We start from the raw sequence: 25,795 nt of genomic DNA, 5'->3' as shown, positions 1-25,795 counted from the left end.
ACTGGGTTACGTTAGTTATTTTATAACAGAACCAGGGCACTTAGATTCCATCATAGAATAGGCTCCTATCGCATGTCTTTAGGGTGCCTAAATGGAGGTAACCAATTATAGAATTGGCCCTTACCCCTGGATTCTATATATGATGCTCAACATTGTGCTCTGGAATTTGGGCATACACCTAATTTCCATGTGCAATTTAATTGAACAAACCAATTAGTCCCAATATTTAGGTGCTAATAATTATTGATGTAAATTGGCAACAATTAGAATTTACACGCACATCTTGCTAGGCGTATTCTATAAAGATACACATGTAAATTCTAGTGCGTGGATCTGAAAAGGGGGCATAGCCATGGGAGGGGCATGGGCAATCCAAGAATTTGAATGCACTGTTTATCCAAGAAGTTGATCCACGCCTAATTTAATCTTGGGGATTTACACCAGGTTTCAGTTGGTGTAAATCCTCACACCTAACAGTTAGGTACGGTTCCTGGTGCAATTCTATAAATGGCGCCAAACTCTCAACACTGTTTATAGAATAGTGCTTAGCATTTATTTTTAGGGCACCATACATAGAATTTGGCCCCCAATGTACATATTGATAATATGTGGGTGTGTTATTAAACCAAAATATCCATAATTGTCATTGCCTTACTCTGCTTATTGATCATGAAACTGTAGTAATGTCATATATATATATATATAGTAAATGTAAAACTGCTATAAACTGTACACATCATTAATATGTATACAGTAGAGGAGTGGCCTAGTGGTTAGAGCACCAGTCTTGCAATCCAGAGGTGGCCGGTTCAAATCCCACTGCTGCTCCTTGTGATCTTGGGCAAGTCACTTAACCCTCCATAGCCTCAGGTACAAACTTAGATTGTGAGCCCTCCTGGGACAGAGAAATATCCAAAGTACCTGAATGTAACTCACTTTGAGCTACTACTGAAAAAGGTGTGAGCAAAATCTAAATAAATAAATAAATAAACAACAAATGAAATGCCATATTCAGTGCATGCAATTACATACCTGCAATATTTGAATCTTGGAATCTTTTTCTTTAATATATTTTGAGGCTTAAGAAACGAAGTGACCCTTTTACTAAGCGAAATCAATACTTGGTCACAAAAATCTAAATAAGGAAACCAACTATTAACAAGAATATCCAAAAGAAAGGATCCTTAAGTAATCATGCTTTAATATTTTTTGTCAACCATCAGAAAAAGCGGGTGAAACCTTTTTCATGAGTCTGAGGCAGAACACTCATACGCCTCACTTGAAATCCTCATCGGTCCTGTTTTACCAAAATCATAAAAGATTCAATAGTTCATTTTCAAATATTTCTGTTGAAATGTTCCATTAATTCTCATCAAACTTTTCACATATATCCTTAATTATGCAATTCTTCAATTCAATTCTTCTTTTATATAATATTGAAGTAGATACTTATCTTAAATACATTGCGCCAGAGTATACGCTTCAAAATCCATATTCTACCTCTACTTCTGCTGATTAAAGTTCAGTTTGCTCACATATCATAGATTCGACATTGCGCTGTTTCACTATGCTAAAATAGTTGTTTCAGGGAATTCCTTCAAAATTCGGCTCTACTATCTTTATCCATGTTAGGGCTACTGCACATTAGTAAACGGGCCTCCCAAGTCTTGTCAGTCATACTGGGAAGCTATCCAAAGGCAGCTTAATTTAGCCACCTGAAATCCTGTAGAGCAATATAATACTATTAAGAAATATATTCTATAGCATCACTTTAAATGGGTCTTTCTTTAAGGACAATCTGTAGTTAATCCCAGTCATTGCAATTCTTTGCTTTTCAGCATCACAAAGGGCATTGCTGCTACTGAATGCCCAACAACCACAAAATGTTATTTAAAAATAATGTGCTTTATAGGGGAAAAAAAAACCCCACATTGATAACACACTGTATGGAATCAATCTTAATTACTGTCCATGTGGAATTTTTTCTTATAGCTTTATTTTGATAAAAAAATCATTAATGAGAAACTTAAAAGGCTTGTTAACAATAACCTTTCATTAATCAAAGGGACTGTCAGCTCGTGATGCTCACGTCAATTTTCACCTTACAACACAGCTACCATTTCTTATTTTCTTATCCACTCTCCCACTCCAGTATATAGATCCTTGTCTGAGCAAACCTGAGGGTGATGGAGCACAGACATCCTCCATCTGTCTGCAGCTGGTGCCTCTTGGTCCAGAAGATCTTGGACTACTGCCCTGAGTCACTTAAAGACACATCAGTACCTGCAGTTTCTCTAGGCTTTGGCCCCAGCTTTTAACTGCCACCTACACATTGCTTCACACAGACAGAAGGCTGTTCAGGATCAGCTTTCTGTACAGAGCTCAGCTTAAACCACATAATCTCAAAAAACAATCCTTGAACCTAAGATAAAATTGATGTTAACTGCAGTATTCTGAACACACTAATTACACTCATTAGACCTAACAAACCAAAATCAGTTCAGTTGTTCAGATAGAGGAGAATGCTTTAAATCTTATTACACCTTTGTGCAAGACTATCAGAACTGAAAAACAGTAGCATGGAAGACAGAAACATATACTTCAACATTAAAGTGACAGAAGAGGGAAAAGTTTTCTTAATCATCTGTTTCTGATAAAGTGGGCCTCTTGAAATGCAGTGTGGAAAAAATGAGGCTAAATACTACCTTTTAATACCTTAAACTAACCAGATTTTCTATATACTCTGCGTGTTATCTGAAATAAAAATAGTAAGCAAACATTTGACAAACTATAATTCCCGTATGACTGATTTATACATCAGTGTAACTGAAATATCCTGCCCACTTAATAGAGAGTGAGTGTATTGTCAGTAATATTTTCCATTGTTTGTAAAAGCAGTCAGATACAGTAAATAGAAAAAGAAGCACACAGCAACCAAATGACTATAGAATGGCCTAAAAGAGAAGCCTTGTAAGCACTACACGGTTTTATATATGAATCTTACAGGAATTACAATTAAACCTGTCATTGTAATTCTTCAAGGATTTTTACATTTCTATAAGATTCAAATATAGCAATTACTCTTGAAATGGTACATAAATCTTGCAAGACTCCCATTGGATTGCTGTGCCTCAAGTTTTTAGCAATCTCGTTATATGGATTTTACTCAAACTGCATTCTGATAGAACATAGCTCTGCAACATTAGCTTCTAAAATGAACAGTTTCAGAAACAATCAGAAAAATTATGTTTTTCTTTCGGGTGTACACGACATTGCCAAAATTCCATGCAAAGGGATTTATGAACGTAATTAAAACATGACAGCCTGAGATGAGAAACAATGATTTGCACTATGTATAGATATGGTACACAATATTGTTACATTTTTAGCACCTCTGTAACTAAAAATGATGAAACTGAAAGCAACATTTCTCTCTAAATGAATAACTTCACCTCCACTTATGCAGAAAGCAGGTTATAATCTTAAAACAACCAATTATGGTTCCTGTGAACACACTTAAGATACTGTTTGACAATTATTCATGTTGATATAATGAAACCTTTTCAAGAAATGTTTTATTACAGATTTGCAATATTAGCTCATTACTCTGCAAAGTGCTGTGTCTTCATTAAGGAGATCTTTACCAAACCCCTAACTATCTGGCTATTCTCAGAACATAAAATTTACAGTAGCCTTCTATAATATGAACAAAAATAATAAAACTGGCTTCAATATTATAATGTGCCTTATTTGGCCTGAACAGTATAATATTTTAGCATCGTTTACATTTGCTGAACACCCTGTTCCCCTTTTAAGTAACATCGCAAATTTGAGTTTCTTCCATGGTCAAGGGCATCTATTTCATTATAAATGTAGTTCTGCCAAAACAAATATTATTTTTGAGTCTTTCATTATCTTCCTCTCTGGAAATGGGGTAAAACAGCATGTGCTGGTATTAGATGCTGCAGAGCCAGCTGTCGTGCCTGGCTGCACAGTGTCTCAATGTCAGCAGTTCAAAGCACTGGATGGCTGAATGGGAGGAAACTTGATAGGTCAGTGGAACCCAATTCCGAGACAAAAGAAAACAGATTTTGTTTTCCTGATTTGAGAACATTTCAATATTTTTACACCATTCACTCAGTTTCAAATATTTATAAACCATGCTCTAACCCCCAGCTAGCACGCAGATCTTGGGCTACTCCAAGATTTTGCTTCTTACACTTGTACGTTGAGGTGAATAAGACAATGGCACTTTGAACCATGCTGTTGCTCCCTTTAGTGAAACTTCAGGTATATATCAAGACAGCTACAACAGCACACAAAAAATCTTTGGGCAGGCCAAAAAAAAACAAAACAAAACAAGTTTCTTCATGATGTTGAAATGTTGGTACAGAATATAGTTTACACATTGCTCTTCATATAGTGGTTAGAGCACCGGTCCTGCAATCCAGAGGTGGCCGGTTCAAATCCCACTGCTGCTCCTTGTGATCTTGGGCAAGTCACTTAACCCTCCATTGCCTCAGGTACAAACTTAGATTGTGAGCCCTCCTGAGACAGAGAAATATCCAGAGTACCTGAATGTAACTCACCTTGAACTACTACTGAAAAAGATGTGCGCAAATTCTAAATAAATAAAATAAAGCTAGATATACTAATATACAGCTACCATATTAATGTGAATTAGTAGTAAATGGGTCCCATTGTATAAAATAGGCCATGCAGCAAATAACATGCATGTAGTAATGTACTTTAGTAAATCTAGCCTGAAGTGAAATGAATGGAACAAAGTGTGCAAACTCTTCACTGCTCAGTTTTGTAGCAAAAATTAATTCATTAGGGTGTCATCCTTAGGGTTACCATATGGCTCCAGAAAAAGGAGGACGGATTGAGCCAGCCGGGATTTACTTCCATTGCTTTCAATGGAAGTAATTGAGCCAGCCGAGTTTTACTTCCATTGCTTTCAATGGAAAGCAATGGAAGTAAAACCCGGCTGGCTCAATCCGTCCTCCTTTTTCTGGAGCCATATGGTAACCTTAGTCATCCTGCCAAATGCACTACTGCAGAGAATCAAGATATCACAGGGAAATCAGCACTGCTAGCACAAAAGAACAGTAGCAGTGCACCTAAGCGGCACTGTGGATTTGACTCTGATTTAAACACAACCCCCAGAGGCTCCCGGTATCATAGCACCCTTCATTAGTGGTCACAAGAGTCTGCAACCCTGGCTTCATTAGCAATTCCTGAAATCACTGGTAAAGAAAGGCCATACTCTATCTTCCTATAACATCTTTACACTACATTTTTGTGGACTACAGAATACTGTGACAGTATTCAACAGCTAATTCCTGGAGCAGCCCATCTGAAGCACTGCAAACAAGGCAGCTCAAAGATTTCTACTGTGCTGTTCATTTTCAAATTCACTCAAACATTATGAAAAAAAAAATGGTGAATGAGATCTCCTAAACATACTAGGAAACATGTGGTAGGTTCTTCTAAACTACAGTGCCCTCTGTTGGAAAATCTATGAATTAAACAAAACATGCTGGCTGCTAGAGATATTTGAATCTTAATTTTATATCTTTCAATATTTTTATTGTGTTTTGCTACTAAACAAAATGTCAAACTGACAAATGTTTTTATAATGTAGGCATCATTGTGTTGTCTTTCATTGTAGCACTTCCTAGTACTGTAGAAACATTTTCTTAAATGTAACTATGAAACAAAAACATATTTCTGTCAAAAGCATATATGCATGCACCTATCTATACAGTTCAGCGTTTTCCCTTCCTATATACGTGATGTATTAAGAAAATAACTGAACTATATATTTAAATATATTGCCAATCAACAAAGGGTGTGTGTGTGTGTGTGTGTGTATATATATATATATATATATATATATATATATATATATAAATACACACAAGGGTATTCACCTCTGCAACCTTTTTGTTACATACTGTAGGTAAAGGCTACAATTTGAAACTATACTATAGTCTATTATATATTTAGCTTTCCTAAATTCTCTCATTGCATGGAGGAAAATAACTATGCCTGAAAATTTACTGCAAATCTTTTATTTAAAGAAGAGAGAAATACAAAATGATAGAAGTGTCAGACAGAAGTGAGTAAGCAACACTTGAATGTTTTTTTTTTCTTCAGAATACAGCACACTTTAGAAATTAGACAGTTTTACATTTATTTATGTTGGCACAGTCTTTTTGGCAGGAATCTTCCTCTGACTATTTTCCACAATAACAATAAAGGCAACATGCTTTGTGTTCATACGTTTTTAATATCACCAGTGGTATCAAAAGGAAAAACAAATTCTGTGAATAGGCTACTTCCTTGTGAATGATTCTGTATGTGTTACCTTAACAACTGTTTATGCAAAGAATCATTTCAAACACTTAAACATCAAAGAAAACAGAAGAAACTTAAGCAGTCATTCTGGCAGAAGCACAGCTTTCCAATCTGGGCACATGCAAAAAAAGGGCAGGAACAGGGAGGTGTTGCTGAAGCTTTTGCATTTCATTTTTGCTCTTCCTAACATGCAAAGCTTCAAAATGCTGGCTGTCCCTTCCAAGAGCCAGATGCTTCCTTAGAGGGGTAGTTTCACCTAACATTTGCCATGCCCCGCCTACTCCCTTATCCTTGCTTTAATAGGCATTAAAAATAGAACAAAACAGGACTTGAGATGGGAACAAAATACATGCACAATAGGCACAGTCCGCCGTACTCATTCTGCTGTAAAATGTAAAAACAAGAAAGGGCACACAAGCTGCGTCCCCCTGGACACATCCAGCTTTTTTAATATAGTGGTGCCACCACACATTTCACTTCGGATGCTGTATTATATTTATATGTCACTCAAATATTTACCATTTTCCTGAATTCTACTGCACGTTCTGAAAGCTTGTTATAATCTAAGTATCTTTGGTTGTGTGCTTTGGCTGTGCTGCAGCTGTGATTGAACTGCATCAAAACATTCCCACAGCAATCCCACCACCTTTTATGATTTCCTATAATTCTCTTATTTCTAAAATATAATTGTGCTTAGGTACATTCCCACAATCTACTATATTTGAAGCTTTGTATCATAAAGACTTAGATAATGTATATACCACTGCTAAATATTAATAGGTCTTTAAGGTTAATGATTTTTAACTGTTGTATTTTTCTGATGTAGTTAAAAATATAAGATCTGAATCATGAAACACAAGTTTAGGCTCTTTTCTGAATCTTCTCATGTGCCAGCAACCACTCTTTCAGACAATTCTCCTTCCCTCCCATATAGTTGCCAATCTCTCCACTGCTGCAAATCACTCGGTGACACGGTATTATAATTGGGACCTGTGAAAAAAATGAGAGATTGTTAGTTGCCGTTTTTATTCTTCATTCAAGGTGCATTTTTGTATAAAACAGTTATTTCTAGAAAATATCAGCATTAATCAATTATATAAATTGGGGACAATAATCAAAGCATTTTGGGGGCATTTCTATAATATATTTTTTCCACACAGAAATGGGCTTTTGTAAATTGTGTAACTACATACACACACAAAACAGATGTTCATGGAAAGTATACACCTACTGTTACATGGTCTGCATGCCGTGTTCCTGGCGGTATAGTTTGGGTGGAGAGGAGGCAGAGCTGGGATCAATGCATGTAATTCTATAAACAGGTATGCTTGTTAAACAATGATGTGAATCAATGTCTGAGAAATTACTGAAGAAGGGTGTCTTAGCGGAAGCCCATACACTAGGGGATAGGATGAAAACACAATCACTAAGGAGGGGGTTAACCTGACAAAAATTTGCTAAATAAGCTACTAACATATAACAAAGTGAAAATATTGAGTGAAGGGTTAACATTTGTTTCCACAACATCTCATGATAAAATTTCACACTCATTAAAAAAATTCTGTAGGTTGTTAAGATAGAATTCTTGATTTCTCCACATTCCTTTGTAAAGATGGATTAATCAATGGTATGTAAGATGCTCAAGTTAGTTTTTCCAAGAATAATGGATCCAGTTACTCAAAACATTTAGGTAGTTGGTATTAGGGTCAACAGAATCATTAGGGCAACATGATCACTCAGTTTTCTATAATAGGGCATGGAGCAACAGGAAGGCAATAAGATCTTTTGTCAGCAATACCATAGCAATTTGATGACTTTCCTTGCTCAGAGTGTGTTTATTTCATGTGCAACTGCTGTTGGTTTTTGAAGAAATATGAACATGGACAAAGTCCATTCCCACTAAATATACGACCTTTGACACAGGGGTTTGCCAAAACATGGCCCAGGTCAAGCACTACATAAATAAATAAATATTTCCAGACACACCCAATTCAGAAGGCTCCTTGTTCTTTTACTTTCCATGCTTTGGATTCCCTCTGTTTTGTTGGCTTTGTTTTCTAGCAAGCCTAGCCGTCTACTGCTGTGCACACTTCACCAGGGTGCTGTAATAGGTAAGAGCTGCTGTTCCACTCTTGATAGCAGAATGTGTCTGATGGAGGCTGAAGATTTGGGGGGGGGGGGGGGGAGGGCAACAGTAAGTAAAGCCATGGGATGTGCTGTACACATATACTCTTAGCAGGTTGCTATTTTGTTCAAGCCTTGGTCTGCTCAGGGATCCTATTAATATGTCAGTAGTACATGCGATTGGCTGCAAGTCTTATGAATATCACTGTCCAGGAAATGACATGATACGTTGAAGGAAGTGTCATGTTCCTTCCCTGAAACAGCTTGTAATACGAAAACAAAGGCCTCCATTGGGCATTTTTATATAAAATTAGGTTGTGAAACTTAGATATTGGAAACTATTGTTAAGACAAATGCATGTTTTTCACCTGATGGTGAGCTGTCTTAAAAATCTGTAAATATGGATTTTCTTTTTCTTTTTTACGACCAGTGATAACCCAAGTGGTTTGTAAGTGCTTAGGTCCTTTTTCTCCCAATTTTTATAGGGGTATATTAAAGAAATTTATATGGCATTATATTAAAGAATTTCCCCTAAGCATGTTGGTGATTAGTTTTGGATTGTATTGAGTTGTGAGCAGTACAGGTGTGCCAAGCATGTACATGTCTTAGCTATTATGTACTTCATTGTGTTTCCTACCTGCAGACAGATGGGTATAACAGCTGGCTACAGAGATGAAAAAGACAAAGGGAGAGAGAGAGAGAAGGATGAAAGGAGCAGAGAGCAGAAGAAAAGGTTACAAAGGATTAGCTGAGATAAAGAGGCCAGAGAAAACAGAAAACAAAGAACCATAAAGAAGAATACCAACTACACTATCTCGTGATAATCTTCAGAACATGGTAGCAATCTATGTACCAGGTCCAGGGCCAGCCCAATGTCATCGAATGCCATACACAGACCTTCAGCCATGCTGCCCCCTTGCCCCATAGTTGAGCATCAATCCTTCCCTTCTCTGCCCCACCCCCCCTTGCAGGTGGGCAGCACCTCCCTTCTTCCTCTCTACCCTCCCCCATGGTCAGTATCACCTCTTTCCCTCTAACCCCTACCTCCAGTTGGCCAGCTTCTCATCTCTGCTTTCCCTTCTCGCTGCCAGGACCGACACCCTTGCCCCCAGCCATCTCCCATGATGGCCAAAAGGTTAAAGAAGCATCAGATCTGCATGGCCCTGTAAGCACAGTCCCACGCTGAAGAGCTGGTTTGTACAGCCCCGCCCCCCCGACACGATGTCTGTCTAATAGTGGAGGGAAGCGAGACAAGCATTGGCAAGGGTCTTTACTTAAGGGCCCATGCAGCACTAATGCCTCTTTAATCTTCCATCTGACATAGAAAAATGTGGGAGGGAGGTTCTGGAAGCCAAATTTAGGCTCCTAGGTAGAAAGCTGAAACCCAGATCCTTCAGGATAGCATTTTCAGAAATGCTCCCTGTTCCACGCGCAGGGCCCAAGAGACAGGAAGAGCTCCAGAGTCTCAATGTATAGATAAGGTGATGGTGCAGGGAGGAGGGTTTTAGATTTGTTAGGAACTGGGCAACACTCTGGAGAAGGGGGGTGCCTATTCCAAAAGGATGGGTTCCAATAAATGAACTTGCAGAACTATTGTTAGCAATATGCAATTTATCTTTAAAATCAAGCATGGTACCGGAAGATTGGAGGGTGGCCAATTTAATGCCAATTTTTAAACAGGGTTCCAGAGGTGATCTGGGAAATTATAGACCAGTGAGCCTGAAGTCGGTGCCGGGCAAAATGGTAGAGACTATTATCAAGAACAAATTACAGAGCATATACATAAGCATGGATTAATGAGACAAAGCCAACATGGATTTAGTCAAGTGAAATCTTGCCTCACCAATCTACTACATTTCTTTTAAGGGGGTGAACAAACGTGGATTAAGGTGAGCCGGTTGAAATTGTGTATCTGGATTTTCAAAAGGCATTTGACAAAGTACCTCATGAAAGACTCCACAGAAGATTGGAAAGTGATGGGATAGGAGATAGTGTTCTATTGTGGATTAAACCTGGTTAAAAGAGAGTAGGATTAAATGGTCAGTATTATCAATGGAAAAGGGTTGATAGTGGGGTTCCCCAGGGGCCTGTGCTGGGACTACTGTTTTTAAAAAAATATTTATAAATGATCTAGATATGGGAATAACTGGTGAGGTAATTAAATTTGCTGATGAAATAAAGTTATTCAAAGTTGTTAAATCGCAAAAGGATTGAGAAAAATTGCAAGATGACCATACAAGACTGAGAGACTGGGCATCCAAATGGCAGATGACATTTAATGTAAGCAAGTGCAAAATGATGTATGTGCGAAAGAGGAACCCAAACTACAGCTATGTGATGCAAGGTTCCACAATAGGAGTCACTGACCAGGAAAAGGATCTAGGTGTCATAATTGATGATACGATGAAACCCTCTGCTCAGTGTGCAGCGGTAGCGAAGAAAGCAAATAAAATGTTAGGTATTATTAGGAAAGGAATGGAAACCAAAAATGAGGATGTTAAAATACCTTTGTATCGTTTCATGGTGCAACCACACCTTGAATACTATGCGTAATTCTGATCACCATATCTCAAAAAAATATTGTGGAATTGGAAAAAAATACATAGAAAGGTGACTTGCCTACCTGGTGCAAAGGTGGCAGACCTCACGCATCACCTAGACAGGATTTTAGACAGTGCTGGGGAGGAGCCGGCTGTCTTGGTACATGTGGGTACCAATGACATAGGAAAATGTGGAAGAGAGGTTCTGGAAGCCAAATTTAGGCTCTTAGAAAGCTGAAATCCAGAACCTCTAGGGTAAATTCTCTGAAGTGCTACCCGTTCCACGCGCAGGGCCCAAGAGACAGGAAGAGCTCCGGAGTCTCAATGAGTGGATGAGACGATGGTGCAAGGAGAAGGGTTTTAGATTTGTTAGGAACTGGACAACATTCTGTGGAAGGGGGAGCCTAATACGAAAGGATGGGCTGAGCCTTAACCAGAGTGACAGCATTTTGCTCGACTGACTGTATGTCCAGCATCAGCTGGCAACTTAGCTCGACTGTCTGTAAACCCCTGTTTATATATTGCGAAGACATACTCTGACCCCTGAGGCAGGCGCTTGTGCGCCGAAACATGGCCCGTGTTGAGTCTTTGTCACAATAAAGGACGGTTGTTATCTCTTTCTTGAAGGCCCAGTGTTGCTTTTCTTGTCTGTGTTGTATGCTTTTATGCTGCAAAACCCTCTTTTCATTTGATGGAACATACAAAGCCATGAACATCTTATTAAAATAACAATCTAATACACAGAGTATGTTACCTTCTCAAGGCTCAGAGAAATAAACTTTGCATTCAAACAAAACAATTGGTGAGATCACAGAAGCTTTTAAGACTCAAACTACATTTCACCCTCAAGCCCCTAAATGATTACGGTGGTGTTTAGCCACACTAACAGTGTCAATATCAGCAAAGATCTTTGTTCTCTTGCAAGCTATTTGGCTTGAGTAAAGAAGGGTTTTATATTTGAAGTGCTCAGTTGTGTGTCAGTGTGCCACCTTTGTCATTCTCTCCCAATCATGTAGGCCTCCCCATCCTGCCAGTGCTCTGTTTAAGCTTTCTTTGTAAAACTGAGCTGGGAAAAGGGATAGCAGTTTTACTCAGAAGGTAACTGCACAGGGGGAGCCCCCAGAATGGAGGCCCTCTGCTTTTGTGATTTCATAAGAGGTGGGAATAGGCTTGTAACAAACACTGCTATTCAGGATGAAGTCTCTGAATGCCTGCAGCACTCAGCGGCTAGATTAACAATACAGCAGCACTGATCATGCCAACAATGCCAATACCTTGTTCAGTGTCTGTTTCCCACTATGAAACCTCTTTACCTTGGACATTGAGAAGTCTGGAGAAATTCTTGAACAGCCTTTATGAGTGTCACTGTTTTGCTAGGAAAAATCATATTTCTGCCATGTTTATTGCATAAAAATTTTAGAAAAAAATGTTTATTTTGGCTATTTTTGTTTGGTCCAAGTATCCACAAGGTTCTCTAGGCACAGTTTTACAGTGTCATCTCCTTTATGGGGGTAATTTTATATTGGTTCAGTGCATTGAGAAATGCATCTGAAAACTGGACCATCCAAATATGTATCAGTATTAAAAAAAAAAACACATTCTTTATTAATACATATGCTTTTTTGACATCCCACAAGCCACGAAAATACAAATTAGGAAGTATTATAATTATTCCACATCACAAAGAGAACACTACCAAATTAAACTAAGGAAAACAAAATAAAAAAAAGATAAAGAGGAAAGAAGGAACCCCACAACAAAGGTGGCAATATTTTAAAACCAACTTCAAATATCCCCATCTACTTTGAGAACAGAGAAAGATTATTAAACAGTTTTTTTCATCAAGAAAATTCTCCACTTGCAAAGGCTCTGTAAAGATACGATTCTCCTCAAAAGTTACCCAACATTTGGAAGGAAATTATAAAAAGAAGGAAGTGCCTTTTGTTAAAACAAAAGATCTCAGTAGTAGGAATGACATCCTAGGTTATTGAATGGATTATGGTTATGGTTTATTAGATTTTATATACCTCCTTTCCTGAAAGCATAACAAGGAGGTTCACAATCACATTATTGGAAAGAGAAAGGAATGCCATAAAACAGGAAAGAAGAAAGAAGGAAAATAAAATAAGCAGGCATCAACTACAAGATATCGAAGTCTAGCATGTGGAGGCTGGTCCCAGTAACTCAGCAGTCTAAGCTGCAAGAATGTCAGTTTCAAAAGCTTTAGTGAACAAATAAGATTTGAAGGGAAATGAATGGAAATGAACGTAATGGCAATGAAAACAGGCAATGGAAATATATATATATATATATATATATATATATATATATATATATACACACACACATACTATTGGGAGCAGCTGGGTAGAAAGAGTACTGGTGATTGGAGTATGTGGAAATTGGATTTGCATTTTGCCCAAGTACCAGTATCACTAAATAAATTCTTACTGTTACAAGCTTCTAAAATCCATCTCATAGTGCAGATCTCACTAACTTTAGGAACTGAAAGAGAGATGTTCTGTAGAGACAGTTCTTGGAGAGTACCACAGGGACCTCTTGACTGCTCAGATCGGGGGGGGGGGGGGGGGGGGTAGGGAGATTTGAGGGGTACATAGGTTTGGATGTGTGAGTGGTGGAGTGTAAGGGTGGATGTGCTATATTGCATAAAACCCAGCTGGTGGTGATGACATTGTATTACAATTTTTTTGTGTTAGTGTTCCTCTTGGGGATACTGTTATATACAGTATCCCCAAGAGGAACACTAACACAAAAAAATTGTGAGTGGTGGAGTGTAAGGGTGGATGTGCTATATTGCATAAAACCCAGCTGGTGGTGATGACATTGTATTACAATTTTTTTGTGTTAGTGTTCCTCTTGGGGATACTGTTATATACAGTATCCCCAAGAGGAACACTAACACAAAAAAATTGTAATACAATGTCATCACCACCAGCTGGGTTTTATGCAATATAGCACATCCACCCTTACACTCCACCACTCACACATCCAAACCTATGTACCCCTCAAATCTCCCTACCCTCCCCCCCCCCCGATCTGAGCAGTCAAGAGGTCCCTGTGGTACTCTCCAAGAACTGTCTCTACAGAACATCTCTCTTTCAGTTCCTAAACTTAGTGAGATCTGCACTATGAGATGGATTTTAGAAGCTTGTAACAGTAAGAATTTATTTAGTGATACTGGTACTTGGGCAAAAATGCAAATCCAATTTCCACATACTCCAATCACCAGTACTCTTTCTACCCAGCTGCTCCCAATAGTGTCTACCCTGAAAGAAGGCAAAAAAGTGTTTATTTGGCAGGTCCCACTGCGTTTGTATTGGAGAGTAAGAAGGGAATGTTCCTTGCCCCAAAGAAGTACACCTGTTGCTCACCCACTCTGTGAATACAGATCTACTCCACCCCTGGGGCAAAATCAGAATTACTCTCCATCATTAGAAAAGGGGAGATCTCCGATTGTCTATCCTGCACTTTCTGCCATCACCTCCAAGCCTTCCTCAGGGGGGACAGAAATTGAATCTTTTAGCGAAGCCCCTGGGCCAAACCCTACTTGAAATGCATAAAATTTAAGAAGTTGAAGGGATACCACCACCCAGCAACCCAATCAGGAGGGGACAATTTTGATGCTCCCATATAACCCTCGTGCATCCATCTCATAAGGGCTGCCACATTATAGGCCCTAATATCTGGAACATTGAGACCTCCTCTAGATCTCTTCAACACCAATTTATCCATGCTAATTCTAGGGACCCAAGCTCTTCAAATAAACCTAGAGATAACAGAACGAAACCTAAGTTCCTCCACAATGAGTCAACCAAATGGGGATGGTCTGCAGGGGATACAACAGCTTAGGTACCAAAGAGGGGCATAATCAAATGTCGCTGGCAATCTATTTTGGCGGTGGCGCAACAGCTGGCCAGAACCGTATTATCGAAAAAGATGGCCGGCCATCTTTTTTTTCGATAATACGGTCGGCCAAATGCCAGAGTTCGCCGGGTTTGTTTTTCAGCAATAATGGAAAACAATGCCGGCCATCTCAAACCCGGCGAAATCCAAGGCATTTGGTCATGGGAGGAGCCAGCATTTGTAGTGCACTGGTCCCCCTCACATGCCATGACACCAACCGGGCACCCTAGGGGGCACTTCTAAAAATGTTTAAAAAATACACAAATAGCTCCCAGGTGCATAGCTCCCTTACCTTGGGTGCTGAGCCCCCCAAATCCCCCCCAAACCCACTCCCCACAACTCTACACCATTACCATAGCCCTTATGGGTGAAGGGGGGCACCTACATATGGGTACAGTGGGTTTTTTGGGGGGGGGGGGGTTTGGAGGGCTCAACACTTGGCACCACAAGTGTAACAGGTGGGGGGGGGGGGGGATGGACCTGGGTCTGCCTGCCTGAAGTGCACTGCACCCATTAAAAACTGCTCCAGGGACTTGCATACTGCTGTCAGGGAGCTGGGTATGACATTTGAGGCTGGCATACAGGCTGGTAAAAAAAGGTTTTTCTTTTTATTTTTTTAGTGTGGGAGGGGGTTGGTGACCACTGGGGGACTACGGGGAGGTCATCCCCCATTCCCTCCCTCTGGTGAGTTGGGGCACCTTTTTGAGGCTTGGTGTCATGGTTGTGCCCATGTTTTGTGCTCTCCTTCCTCTTGCCACCTGGTGGCCAGATCTGGTGGCTGCAATGAACTGTCTGGTTATTGTCACCCGTTCCAGATTTCAGGCAAGTCCGGTCCGGATCTTCCAGACTGCCAGACTTGCTCTGTTTGTTTGAACCTGCCCAGCACCCGTAGTTGCCTGGTGATTGCTGCAGCTGAGCCTCAGCTGCTGCTGGGCTTATTAGCCATTCTGAAATCTTTATGCTTTGCCTTTGCATCGCCTAAGGCCCTGAGGTTTGTTGGGGTGCTGTGTGCACTTCTGCTCAGTCTGGTTTTCCTTGATTCTTGTCTGTTTTAGTTAGTCTGTGGGTAGTTAGATTAGGTTGTTGTTTGTTTGCTAGTCCTGTCTCTGGGTTATAGTTTTGTGTTTAGTCTTTGTCTGTTTGTGTCTTTGTGGCTGCTCTGCAGCTTTCAGTTCTGTGTCTTGTTTTCAGTGTTTTGTTTCCTGTTTTAGTGGCTGCTTGCAGCTTTCAGTCCTGTCCTTTAGCTTATCCTTTCCCTGCCTTGCTGCCCCTAGGGGAGATATGATAGAAGTGTATAAAATAATGAGTGGAATGGATCGGGTGGGTGTGAAGCGACTGTTCACGCTATCCAAAAATACTAGGACTAGAGGGCATGAGTTGAAGCTACAGTGTGGTAAATTTAAAACGAATCGGAGAAAATTTTTCTTCACCCAACGTGTAATTAGACTCTGGAATTCGTTGCCGGAGAACGTGGTACGGGCGGTTAGCTTGACGGAGTTTAAAAAGGGGTTAGATAGATTCCTAAAGGACAAGTCCATAGACCGCTATTAAATGGACTTGGAAAAATTCCGCATTTTTAGGTATAACTTGTCTGGAATGTTTTTACGTTTGGGGAGCGTGCCAGGTGCCCTTGACCTGGATTGGCCACTGTCGGTGACAGGATGCTGGGCTAGATGGACCTTTGGTCTTTCCCAGTATGGCACTACTTATGTACTTATGTACTTATGACCCATAGTCCCTGTTCAGCCTAGTTGGGATCCTGTTCCTGCCCTGTCCTATAAGTCCTGCAGGCCGCCTGCAGCCAGGGGCTCAACTCCTGGTAAAAGGTGGCCATGTGCAGGTGAAGCCTAACTGTTTATTAGAGTTCTGCCTTGTCTCCGGTGTGGGGTGGTTTTGCCTGCCACTGCCGCTCCTCGGCAGTGGTCCAAGGGCTCACGAACCTAGTTCCAGCTTTGAAGTCGTGACACTTGGTCGTGAAAATAAAAAGACCAAGTAAACCCGGCAAAATACTGAGTAATGCCGCTTTTTTCCCCATTATCCATGAAAGACGGCCATCTGGTAGCCACGCCCATGCCCGCCCATGTCCCACCTTCGCTATGCCGCTGACACGCCCCCTTGAACTTTCGCCGGTGCGACGATGGGAAAGCGGCGATGCTGTCAAAAAAGCCACTTTCGATTATACCGATTTCGCCACTTTTGAGAGATCACCGGCCATCTCCCAATTTATGTCGGGAAATGGCCGGCGATCATTTTCGAAAATAAGCCTGATAGCCATCTAGCCAAATGAGGAGATCGGAAGGTCCTGCCACGCCTGACACAGATTCTCTATGGCCTCCAAATTACGAAGAATGTTGGTTTGGTAAATAATAGTTGGGTTATTACTTAAATAGATACCCAGGTATTTCTTGGGCTTCATTGTGGGTAAAGAGGCCTGCCACGGTTCCTGCCTCCCTCCCGCCAGTACCAATAGCTTGGACGTATCGCAATTAATCCTTAGTCCTGAAAGTTGTCCAAAACTATGCACAATATGCAAAGCGGGGTCAAGATGCAATGGTGCCTGATCCAAATATAACATGATGTCATCAGCAAACAAACTGATCTTACTTTCCTAACCCCCTATCACCAAGCCTCGGACAGTGTCGGAAGCCCGGATCTTTATGGCTAGAGGTTCTATGGCTAACAAAATCAAAATGGGAGAGAGGGGACAGCCCTGCCTTGCACCCCGTTGGAGCTCAAAAGAGTCCATCAACTTCCCATTAACCAAAAGATGAGCACTTCTTAGTGTATAGTGTCTGCATCCACCAGTCATACTGTATTTCCCCATGACCCAAAATAAATATTTCCAGGAAATACTATCAAACACCTTTTCCATAACTAACCCAATAATAACTGAGGTACCTCTATTTCCCCCCACCCCCCGGTGCTTGTGCAGAGCTCCCATCACTCATCAGGTTCACAGAGGCATACCTGCCCAGGACAAACCCCCACCTGATCCGGGTGGATGAGGAGCGGTAGGATCTTGTTCAGCCACTTGGCCAACTTGGCTGCTAGCAATTTCATATCCTGGTTTAAAAGCATTATGAGCCTATAGGATTTAACCTGTTCTGGGTCCTTCCCAGGCTTAGGTAGGAGCACCACATGGGCCACATTATTCTGAACCTGGCCCACCTCCCCCACCAATATATTACACATGGCACTCAAGGGTTTGGCCACCAGGTCCTGAAGAAGTCGATATAATTCTGGGCCGAACCAGTCTGAACTTGGGGCCTTCATAAGCTTGAGGACAATTCTTCGATCATGATTCCTTTCACGCACTCGTTCTGTCTTTACTTACTACTAGGCTTAACTATTGCAACATAGTCTACCTAGGTTGTAACAATTTATTACGGAAAATTCTGCAATGTCTTCAGATTACAACCATGAGACTCCTTTGTCACAACCATCGCTCTGATCATATTTTTCCTTCCTCTTTGTATATCCGTACGCTGCAAAAGCCGGCATGCTTGAAAATAAAATGCCATCAACAATAAAGAACGGCCACGTGGATGCAGCAGCTCATAGGTTTGCCTGCTTTGTTTCAAATCTGTAGCGATGATGGCTGTGCAAGGAAGAGGAAACAGAAACTAACCATGTTTTTTTACATTTACAGTTCCCTCCCTCCTTCCCACATATGACTCCAGCCCTTGGTGCCCTCCCAGCACATATCTCAAGCCATCCTGGTGGTCTAGTGAATTCTTTGGGGCAGGAAAGATCCCCACTCTTTCCTGCCTGCTGCTGCTGATCCTCTCACTGTTGCTGCTTTTTAAAAATTTCTACCGAGACTTCCAGCAGTGGCCTCACAAGAGTCTCGCAAGGCTACCAGTGGAAGTCTAGTCAGCCATTTTAAAAAAAGCAGTGACTGTGAGAGGATCAGCGGCAGCGGGCAGGAAAGGGTGGGGATCTTTCCTGCACTGAAGAATCCACTAGACCACCAGGATGGCTTGAGGTATGTGCTGGAAGAGCACCCTGTGGATCGGGGGAGGGGAGGCAAAACTCAGGTCACCATGCATTTCCACAGGGACCCTGCAAGACCTGGGTCCATTCCCGTGGGATCCCCGCAGACCTGGAGGGGATCCCCATGGTATCCACAGGAATCTCGCCATCCCCACTCCCATGCAGCTCTCTAATTTGAATCCTAAAAGCAGAAGCAGTAGATCAATAGGAAAGCATGGGTATTGGGGAAGGGAGGCCTGCTCAGTAACATCTTTTTGGTTTTCAAAACTTTCTGAAGAACATATTTAAGTTTTTTTTTTCCTAGTTGCATTTCCTTTCTATGCCCAGCCTCCTCAGACAAAGAGTGGGCTTTGACTCCAAAGAGGAAGAATGGTACATTAAATAATAAATAGAAAGGAAAAGGCTTGGGTGTCAGAAATGGATGCTGGCTTCAACCAGAGAAATGACAATAGAAATATACATCCGAGTTATTTGCAATAAATTATAAAAATTTAAGACATACTCAAAGTAATACTTTTCATATTTTGTCAAAGTACTACTAATTGCCTAAAATTTCCACCCGAAAAATTGGTTGGTGTCAGAAGCAGTCTGGCGCCATTTTGGAGGTCTACTCTTTAGCATTGCTGATCGAGGATGTAAAATTATCAGGATAAGTTATCATAGAAATCCTCTGAAGACCCAAGTGAGCGAGACGTGGAATTATGTCGCGATTCAGAACTTATTTGAGCTTTGAATAAGTTTAGAGTACAACACTGGAGAACCTTTGTTAGCAGTTTGGATATATTTATATTTTATGCATGAATAATATATGATTTGGACTGTGGCATTTTTGGACACTAAGCAATATTTTGGGTGGAAGATTCAACAGTGGACTTCCTAGACCATTTCCTGGAGGATAATTATAGCCAGCACCAGATAAGTAACAAATTCTTATTCATTCTGATGATTGATTATACTATTATTAGAAGATATTGGGTCAGGAGTTTTCAAAGCTGATGGATATTGTGCTGAGCAAGATTTATATGCATTTAAACTTTTACTGGACTTTTACAGGAGGTGCGATGATTGCAAAGTGAAAGCTTGTGCATTGCTAGCTATGCTTCACAGTTCTAAGCACTACCATCACCACATATTTTAAAAAATAAAAATGAAAACAAACATTAAAAATTAAATATAGTTTTGTATATTGATAGGCATATTTTCAAAGTACTTAGACTTACAAAGTTACAAACAGGGGCATTTTTGATATGATGTCTAAGTCTGAATTTTGACGTTTTACAGAAAACATCCAAATTCAGAATAGAAAAGTACGTCATTTTCAACAAAAAAACCCCATCTATCTCTTTCCCTTTTGAAAATACTGTTTGGAAAAATGTTTTGTGATTTGGACGTTTTATTTTTTGGTCCATTTTCAAACAAAAAATGTCAAAATGCAAAACGTCCAAAATAGAGGAGTGGCTTAACGGTTAGTGCAGCAGGCTTTGATCCTGGCAACATGGGTTCTATTCCCACTGCTGCTTCTTGTGACCTTGGGCAATTCAAATGCACAAGGGGCATTTTTGGATATGATGTCTAAGTCTGAATTTGGATTTTTTTGTAAAACGTCCAAAATCAAAACAGGAAAGAAGGCCATTTTCTACAAAAAAAAGTGTATATTTTCCTTTTGAAAATGCTGTTTGGAAAAACGTTTTGTAATTTGGACGTTTTATTTTTTGGTCCATTTTCAAACAAAAAAATGTCCAAATGCAAAACATACAAAGTACACAAGAAAATCCACAATAGAGTGAAACCATTCACATATTCTAAGTGTGGTAAAAGCTTTGGTTGTAATGTAAATCTCAAAGTGCGTCACAGAGTCCATACAGGAGAAAAACCATTTGCACGTATAGAGTGTGGTAAAAGCTTTGGTCAGAAGGTAAACTTCACAATGCACCAGAAAATACACACAGGAGTAAAACCATTTACATGCTCTGAGTGTGCTAAAATTTTTGTTAGGAAAGAAAGCCTCACAGGGCATCAGAGAATTCACACAGGGATGAAACCATTTACATGCACTGAGGAGGTAAAAGCTTCAATTGTATTGGGACCCCTAATTAGGGAATGTACACTCTTGCTATGAAGTATGGAAAAATGGCTCTTTGTATTTAGATATATGTAATAAGACCTCCTTTTTATCTATAGATCTGAATTCAAAGCCCAAATCTACTGATAAACAATAGACACAAGGCTCAGATGTTATACAAAAAAATAGAAAGCTGGGCATAAGGTAGAATAGTGGAAAAGTGACATCCCAGGAAAGCAATAGGGCATCCTTGGGGGCACTGCAGTGGACTTTATAAAATGCTCCCAGATATACATCTCACCATTGCTCCCTTATCTTGTTTGCTGAGCCCCCCAAAACCCACTACCCCCAACTGTACACCACTACTATAGCCCTTACAGGTGAATGGAGCACCGATATGTGGATACAGTGGGTTTCTGGTGGGTTTTGGAAGACTCACAGTTTCCTCCACAAGTGTAACAGGTAGGGGGAGGTAGAAGCCTGGGTCCACCTGTCTGTAGTGCACTGCACCACTACTAGACTACTCCAGGGACCTGCATGCTATTCTAATGGACCTGAGTATAACATCAGAGGCTGGCAAGTAATATTTTTAATCACATTTTTTGGGGTGGAAGGGGTTAGTGACCACTGGGAGAGTAAGGACACCTTTTTGTGTGGAGTGGAAGAGTAGCCTAGTGGATTTTGATCCTGGGGTAGTGGGTTCAATTCCTACTGCAGCTATTCATTATAAAAACAGGTCTAGCTCAAAACGTCTAAGTTTTAATCCTGGGCGTTTTTGTTTTGTTCCCTTATGGCTGAAAAACATCTAAGTCTTAGGAATGCCCAAGTCCCGCCCTGAACACACCCCTGAAACGCTCCCTTGAATTTTGGACGTACTTCAGAGAAAAACGTTTAAAAAGAGGTTTCTGTGTCAACCTTGCTACATCTGGAAGGATTCTAAGCTTCTGATCACAATACAATTTTTTTTATTTTTAAAATAAGTATGAAGAACTAGAAATAAAAAGAAACCAAAAGTGTGGACCATTGGGTAAACTCATCCTAAGAAGTCTAGAAATTTTGCTAGATCAAACTCTGACCCATCTTCTAACAATTCCATAGCCTCTTCTTCAGATTTCGGCATAATATTTTTCTGAGGTAAATAATACAAATTTGAAAAAAATCACTGAGTCCACATTAGCAATTAACAAAGCTTCCTTCAAATATTTCCGGAGCAATATCTCAGGTGGTAACAATCTAGTAGCAGGAAAATTTTAAAACCTCCGATTCCTAGATCTGTGATAATTCTCTAATTGTTTTTTTTATTAGGCATCCTAGAGGTCTTTACCTCAAATAGTCTTACTCTTGTCCAGGGCAGGAATAAGTCTGAGTAATTTCAGATTTTCCACTCAAATGTGAATTGTTCACATTTATGATGAATATATAAAGTATCCTTGATAGCTGTTTTACTTCTTGCCTGCAGTGCATTAACTTTAGATTCCAAGGACTCCAGATGTTTCTTACAATTAACAACAGTTGTAAGATCAATGAAAGCCTTTTCTTTAATATCTGGGTGCCCAGATCCCAAATATAGCATAACATTTAGGTACCCATAGTTATACCAGCTATATAGGTCAGGAGCAACTGTGAGTATCCAAATACAGCAAAGGCACGTGTAAAGGATTATATTCTATAAGATGCATGTGAAAGTGGCAGCCCCTCCCCATGCTTTGCCCATGTTAATTCCCCCTTGCAGTTATGTATTATCCTACTTAAACATGTCCTTTAGAAGTGCGTTTGGTGTTTTGCTGTCACTTACACACATCAGTGTACACTTAGCCGTGAAAGTGAGATTTCTGTACACTTATGTGATCAAGTGGCGTGCAAATGTAGATACCCTGTTATAGAATGGGGGGGGGGGTGGCTAAAACATTAGCTACATTGATAAAATGAATTATTTAATAGGAAGTTCTGTTCATCTCCTGCTTTTCAGCTCTGTACATAGATACTGAATGTCAGACATATCACCAACCAGGCCCTGTACAAACAAATGGATGCATCTGGAGACAGAAAAGCGAATGCTGTCGTTCAGTCTTCCTGCCCCCTTTCAACAAGCTTACTAGTTACTGTCACAAATATGTTTTTCAGTTGTGCCAAAGGAGCCCAAACAGATGTGATCACCATAAATGGCTATAATGAGGTGCTGGACACCATAAAACTGCAATCATCATGTACTCATATTCATTATTTAACTGATAAAGATTCATGTCCAGCAACTGCACAGCCAACTCAAAAGCAGTTAGCACATGTTTACTTGCCTTTTTGCAGTAGTCTTCCAAGACCAGTGTTAGGACACAGATGAGTAGCTCTGGTAGATCCTCTTCATGAACAGAATACAACAGAGTAAAAGGACAGAAGACTACAATACACATCTTCAGTGATGTTCAATGGTAGTAGAAGAAAATAAAAAGGACAGATTTCCCCAAGGAGAATATCACGACTGGTGGAAAATCTGAAATTACTCGGACTTATTCCTGCCCTGGACAAGAGTAAGAATATTTTGGGTCAAGACCTCTAGGATGCATAATAAAAAAACTCATATGGGGGTAAATAACACCATGGGCTGGTTTGGAGGTGGAGCCTTCTGAGTACCATATCTTCCTCATGTTATGCCAAACAGGTGTTTGCAAGTCTTGAATATCTCCTGAATAAATCATTTTACAATGGCTGCTATTTGTGTATCTCTGAATATAAGACACTGTTCACTAAAATGAGGCCCACAACAGAAGGCTGTCAAGCAATTGAAAAATCTCTCTGACCTAAACCAATTTAAATAGCATTTTATTTTTCAAAGTTAGCTAAAATATTAACTTTAATTAATAATACTAGATCATGGGGTCCTTTTACTAAGGTGCACCAAAAAATGGGCTGTGCTAGTGTAGGTGCATGCTTTGGGCGCGCACACATACATTTTTCACTGCACCTGTAAAAAAGGCCTTTTTAAAATTTTTGCTGAAAATGGACATGCAGCAAAATAAAAATTGTCGCACATCCATTTTGGGTTTGAGACCTTACCGCCAGCCATTGATTTAGTGGTAAGATCTCACTCATTAATCGTGCGGTAATCGTCTATGTGTGAAGAATGATGATTACCGCCCAGTTTCTGCTGCACGCCAGAAAATAAAAATTATTTTCCGGCGCGCTTGGTGGACGTGCATAAAAAATGAAATTACCGCAAGGGCCATGTGGTAGCTGGGCAGTAACTCCAAACTGGCACACGTTGGGCACGTGTAGGCGCCTATCAGGCTTATTTTCAAAAGAGAAGGGCGCCCGTCTTTCGACACAAATCAGGAGATGGGCATCCTTCTCCTAAGGTCGCCCAAAACGGCATAATCGAAAGCCGATTTTGGGCATCCTCAACTGCTTTCCGTCGCGGGGACGACCAAAGTTCACGGGGGTGTGTCAGCACCATAGCAAAGGCAGAACTGGGGTGTGATTAAGAGATGGGCGTCCTCAGCTGATAATGGAAAAAAGAAGGCCGTCCCTGACAAGCACTTGGCTGACTTTACTTGGTCCATTTTTTCTTTTGCCAATGCCTCAAAAAGGTGCCCGAACTGACCAGATGACCACCGGAGGGAATCGGGGATGACCTCCCCTTACTCCCCCAGTGGTCACCAACCCCCTCCCACCCTAAAAAAAATTCTTAAATTTTTTTTTTTTTGCCAGCCTCAAATGTCATACCCAGCTCCATCACAGCAGTATGCAGGTCCCTGGAACAGTTTTAGTGGGTGCAGTGCAATTCAGGCAGGCGGACCCAGGCCCATCCCCCCCTGTTACATTTGTGGAGCAAACAGCGAGCTCTCCAAACCCACCAGAAACCCACTGTACCCACCATCTAGGTGCCCCCCTTCATCCATAAGGGCTATTGTAGTGGTTTACAGTTGTGGGGAGTGGGTTTTTGGGGTGTTTGGGGGGGCTCAGCACCCAAAATAAGGGTGCTATGCACCTGGGAGCAATTTGTGAAGTCCAGTGCAGTGCCCCCTAGAGTGCCTGGTTGGTGTCCTGGCATGTCAGGGGAGCAGTGCACTACGAATGCTGGCTCAAGGTCAGATATACACATAAAGTAGCACATATGAGTTTACCTTGTTGGGCAGGCTGGATGGACCGTGCAGGTCTTTCTCTGCTGTCATCTACTATGTTACTATAACCAAAGGGTTTGTATTTGGTCGTTTTTGAGATGGGCGTCCTCGGTTTCCATTATGGCCGAAAACCGGGGACGACCATCTCAACATCTAGGTCGACTATCTCTAAGGGCGACCTAAATGTTGAGATTTGGGCATCCCCGACCGTATTATCGAAACAAAAGATAGACGCCCATCTTGTTTCGATAATACGCGTTTCCCCGTCCCTTCGCAGGGCTGTCATGCGAGGATGCCCTCATGAAAATTTGGGTGTCCCGTTCGATTATGCCCCTCCACGCGGCTTAGTAATAGGGCCCCCTATCTTACCAAATATCCTAAATAGTCTGCTGTTTTTAAATTTTGTGTACTGGAAAATTCTGGTTTTTTTTTTAGTTCATTTTCCATTCATATTATAGAGTTAATTATGCCGCAGTTTCACAGGAGAGAGGTAAACGCCTAAGCAGAAGGGAAAATATAGTGTTTTTATTTAATAAAAGGTGCATTCTGCACTTTACTTGAGTTAAAAGAATGAAAATCTCACATAAATGATGCATGACTTTTACATGAATGGAGCCCAAAGTATTTTATGGTATACAAAAATACACCTCTCCTTCCCATCTGTGAGAAAAAAA

The 25,795-nt window shown here is 40.6% G+C and overlaps 1 protein-coding gene across 2 annotated transcripts in view; it reads right to left on the bottom strand.

Annotated features, from left to right (window-relative positions):
• Positions 1-6,061: 6,061 nt before the first annotated feature.
• The window catches only part of MGMT (O-6-methylguanine-DNA methyltransferase), a 580,807-nt gene continuing 561,073 nt past the window's right edge, over positions 6,062-25,795 (bottom strand). For both annotated transcript variants that reach the window (XM_030202962.1, XM_030202963.1), the window contains one exon: positions 6,062-7,353. In XM_030202962.1, the coding sequence (XP_030058822.1) occupies positions 7,225-7,353 (129 nt within the window). In that variant the 3' untranslated portion in view covers positions 6,062-7,224. The remainder of the gene's footprint in view (positions 7,354-25,795) is intronic.

The sequence above is a fragment of the Microcaecilia unicolor genome, chromosome 5, assembly GCF_901765095.1.
Source record: "Microcaecilia unicolor chromosome 5, aMicUni1.1, whole genome shotgun sequence".
Classification (NCBI taxonomy): Eukaryota; Metazoa; Chordata; class Amphibia; order Gymnophiona; family Siphonopidae; genus Microcaecilia; species Microcaecilia unicolor.
This window is presented reverse-complemented; position numbering and strand designations above follow the sequence as displayed.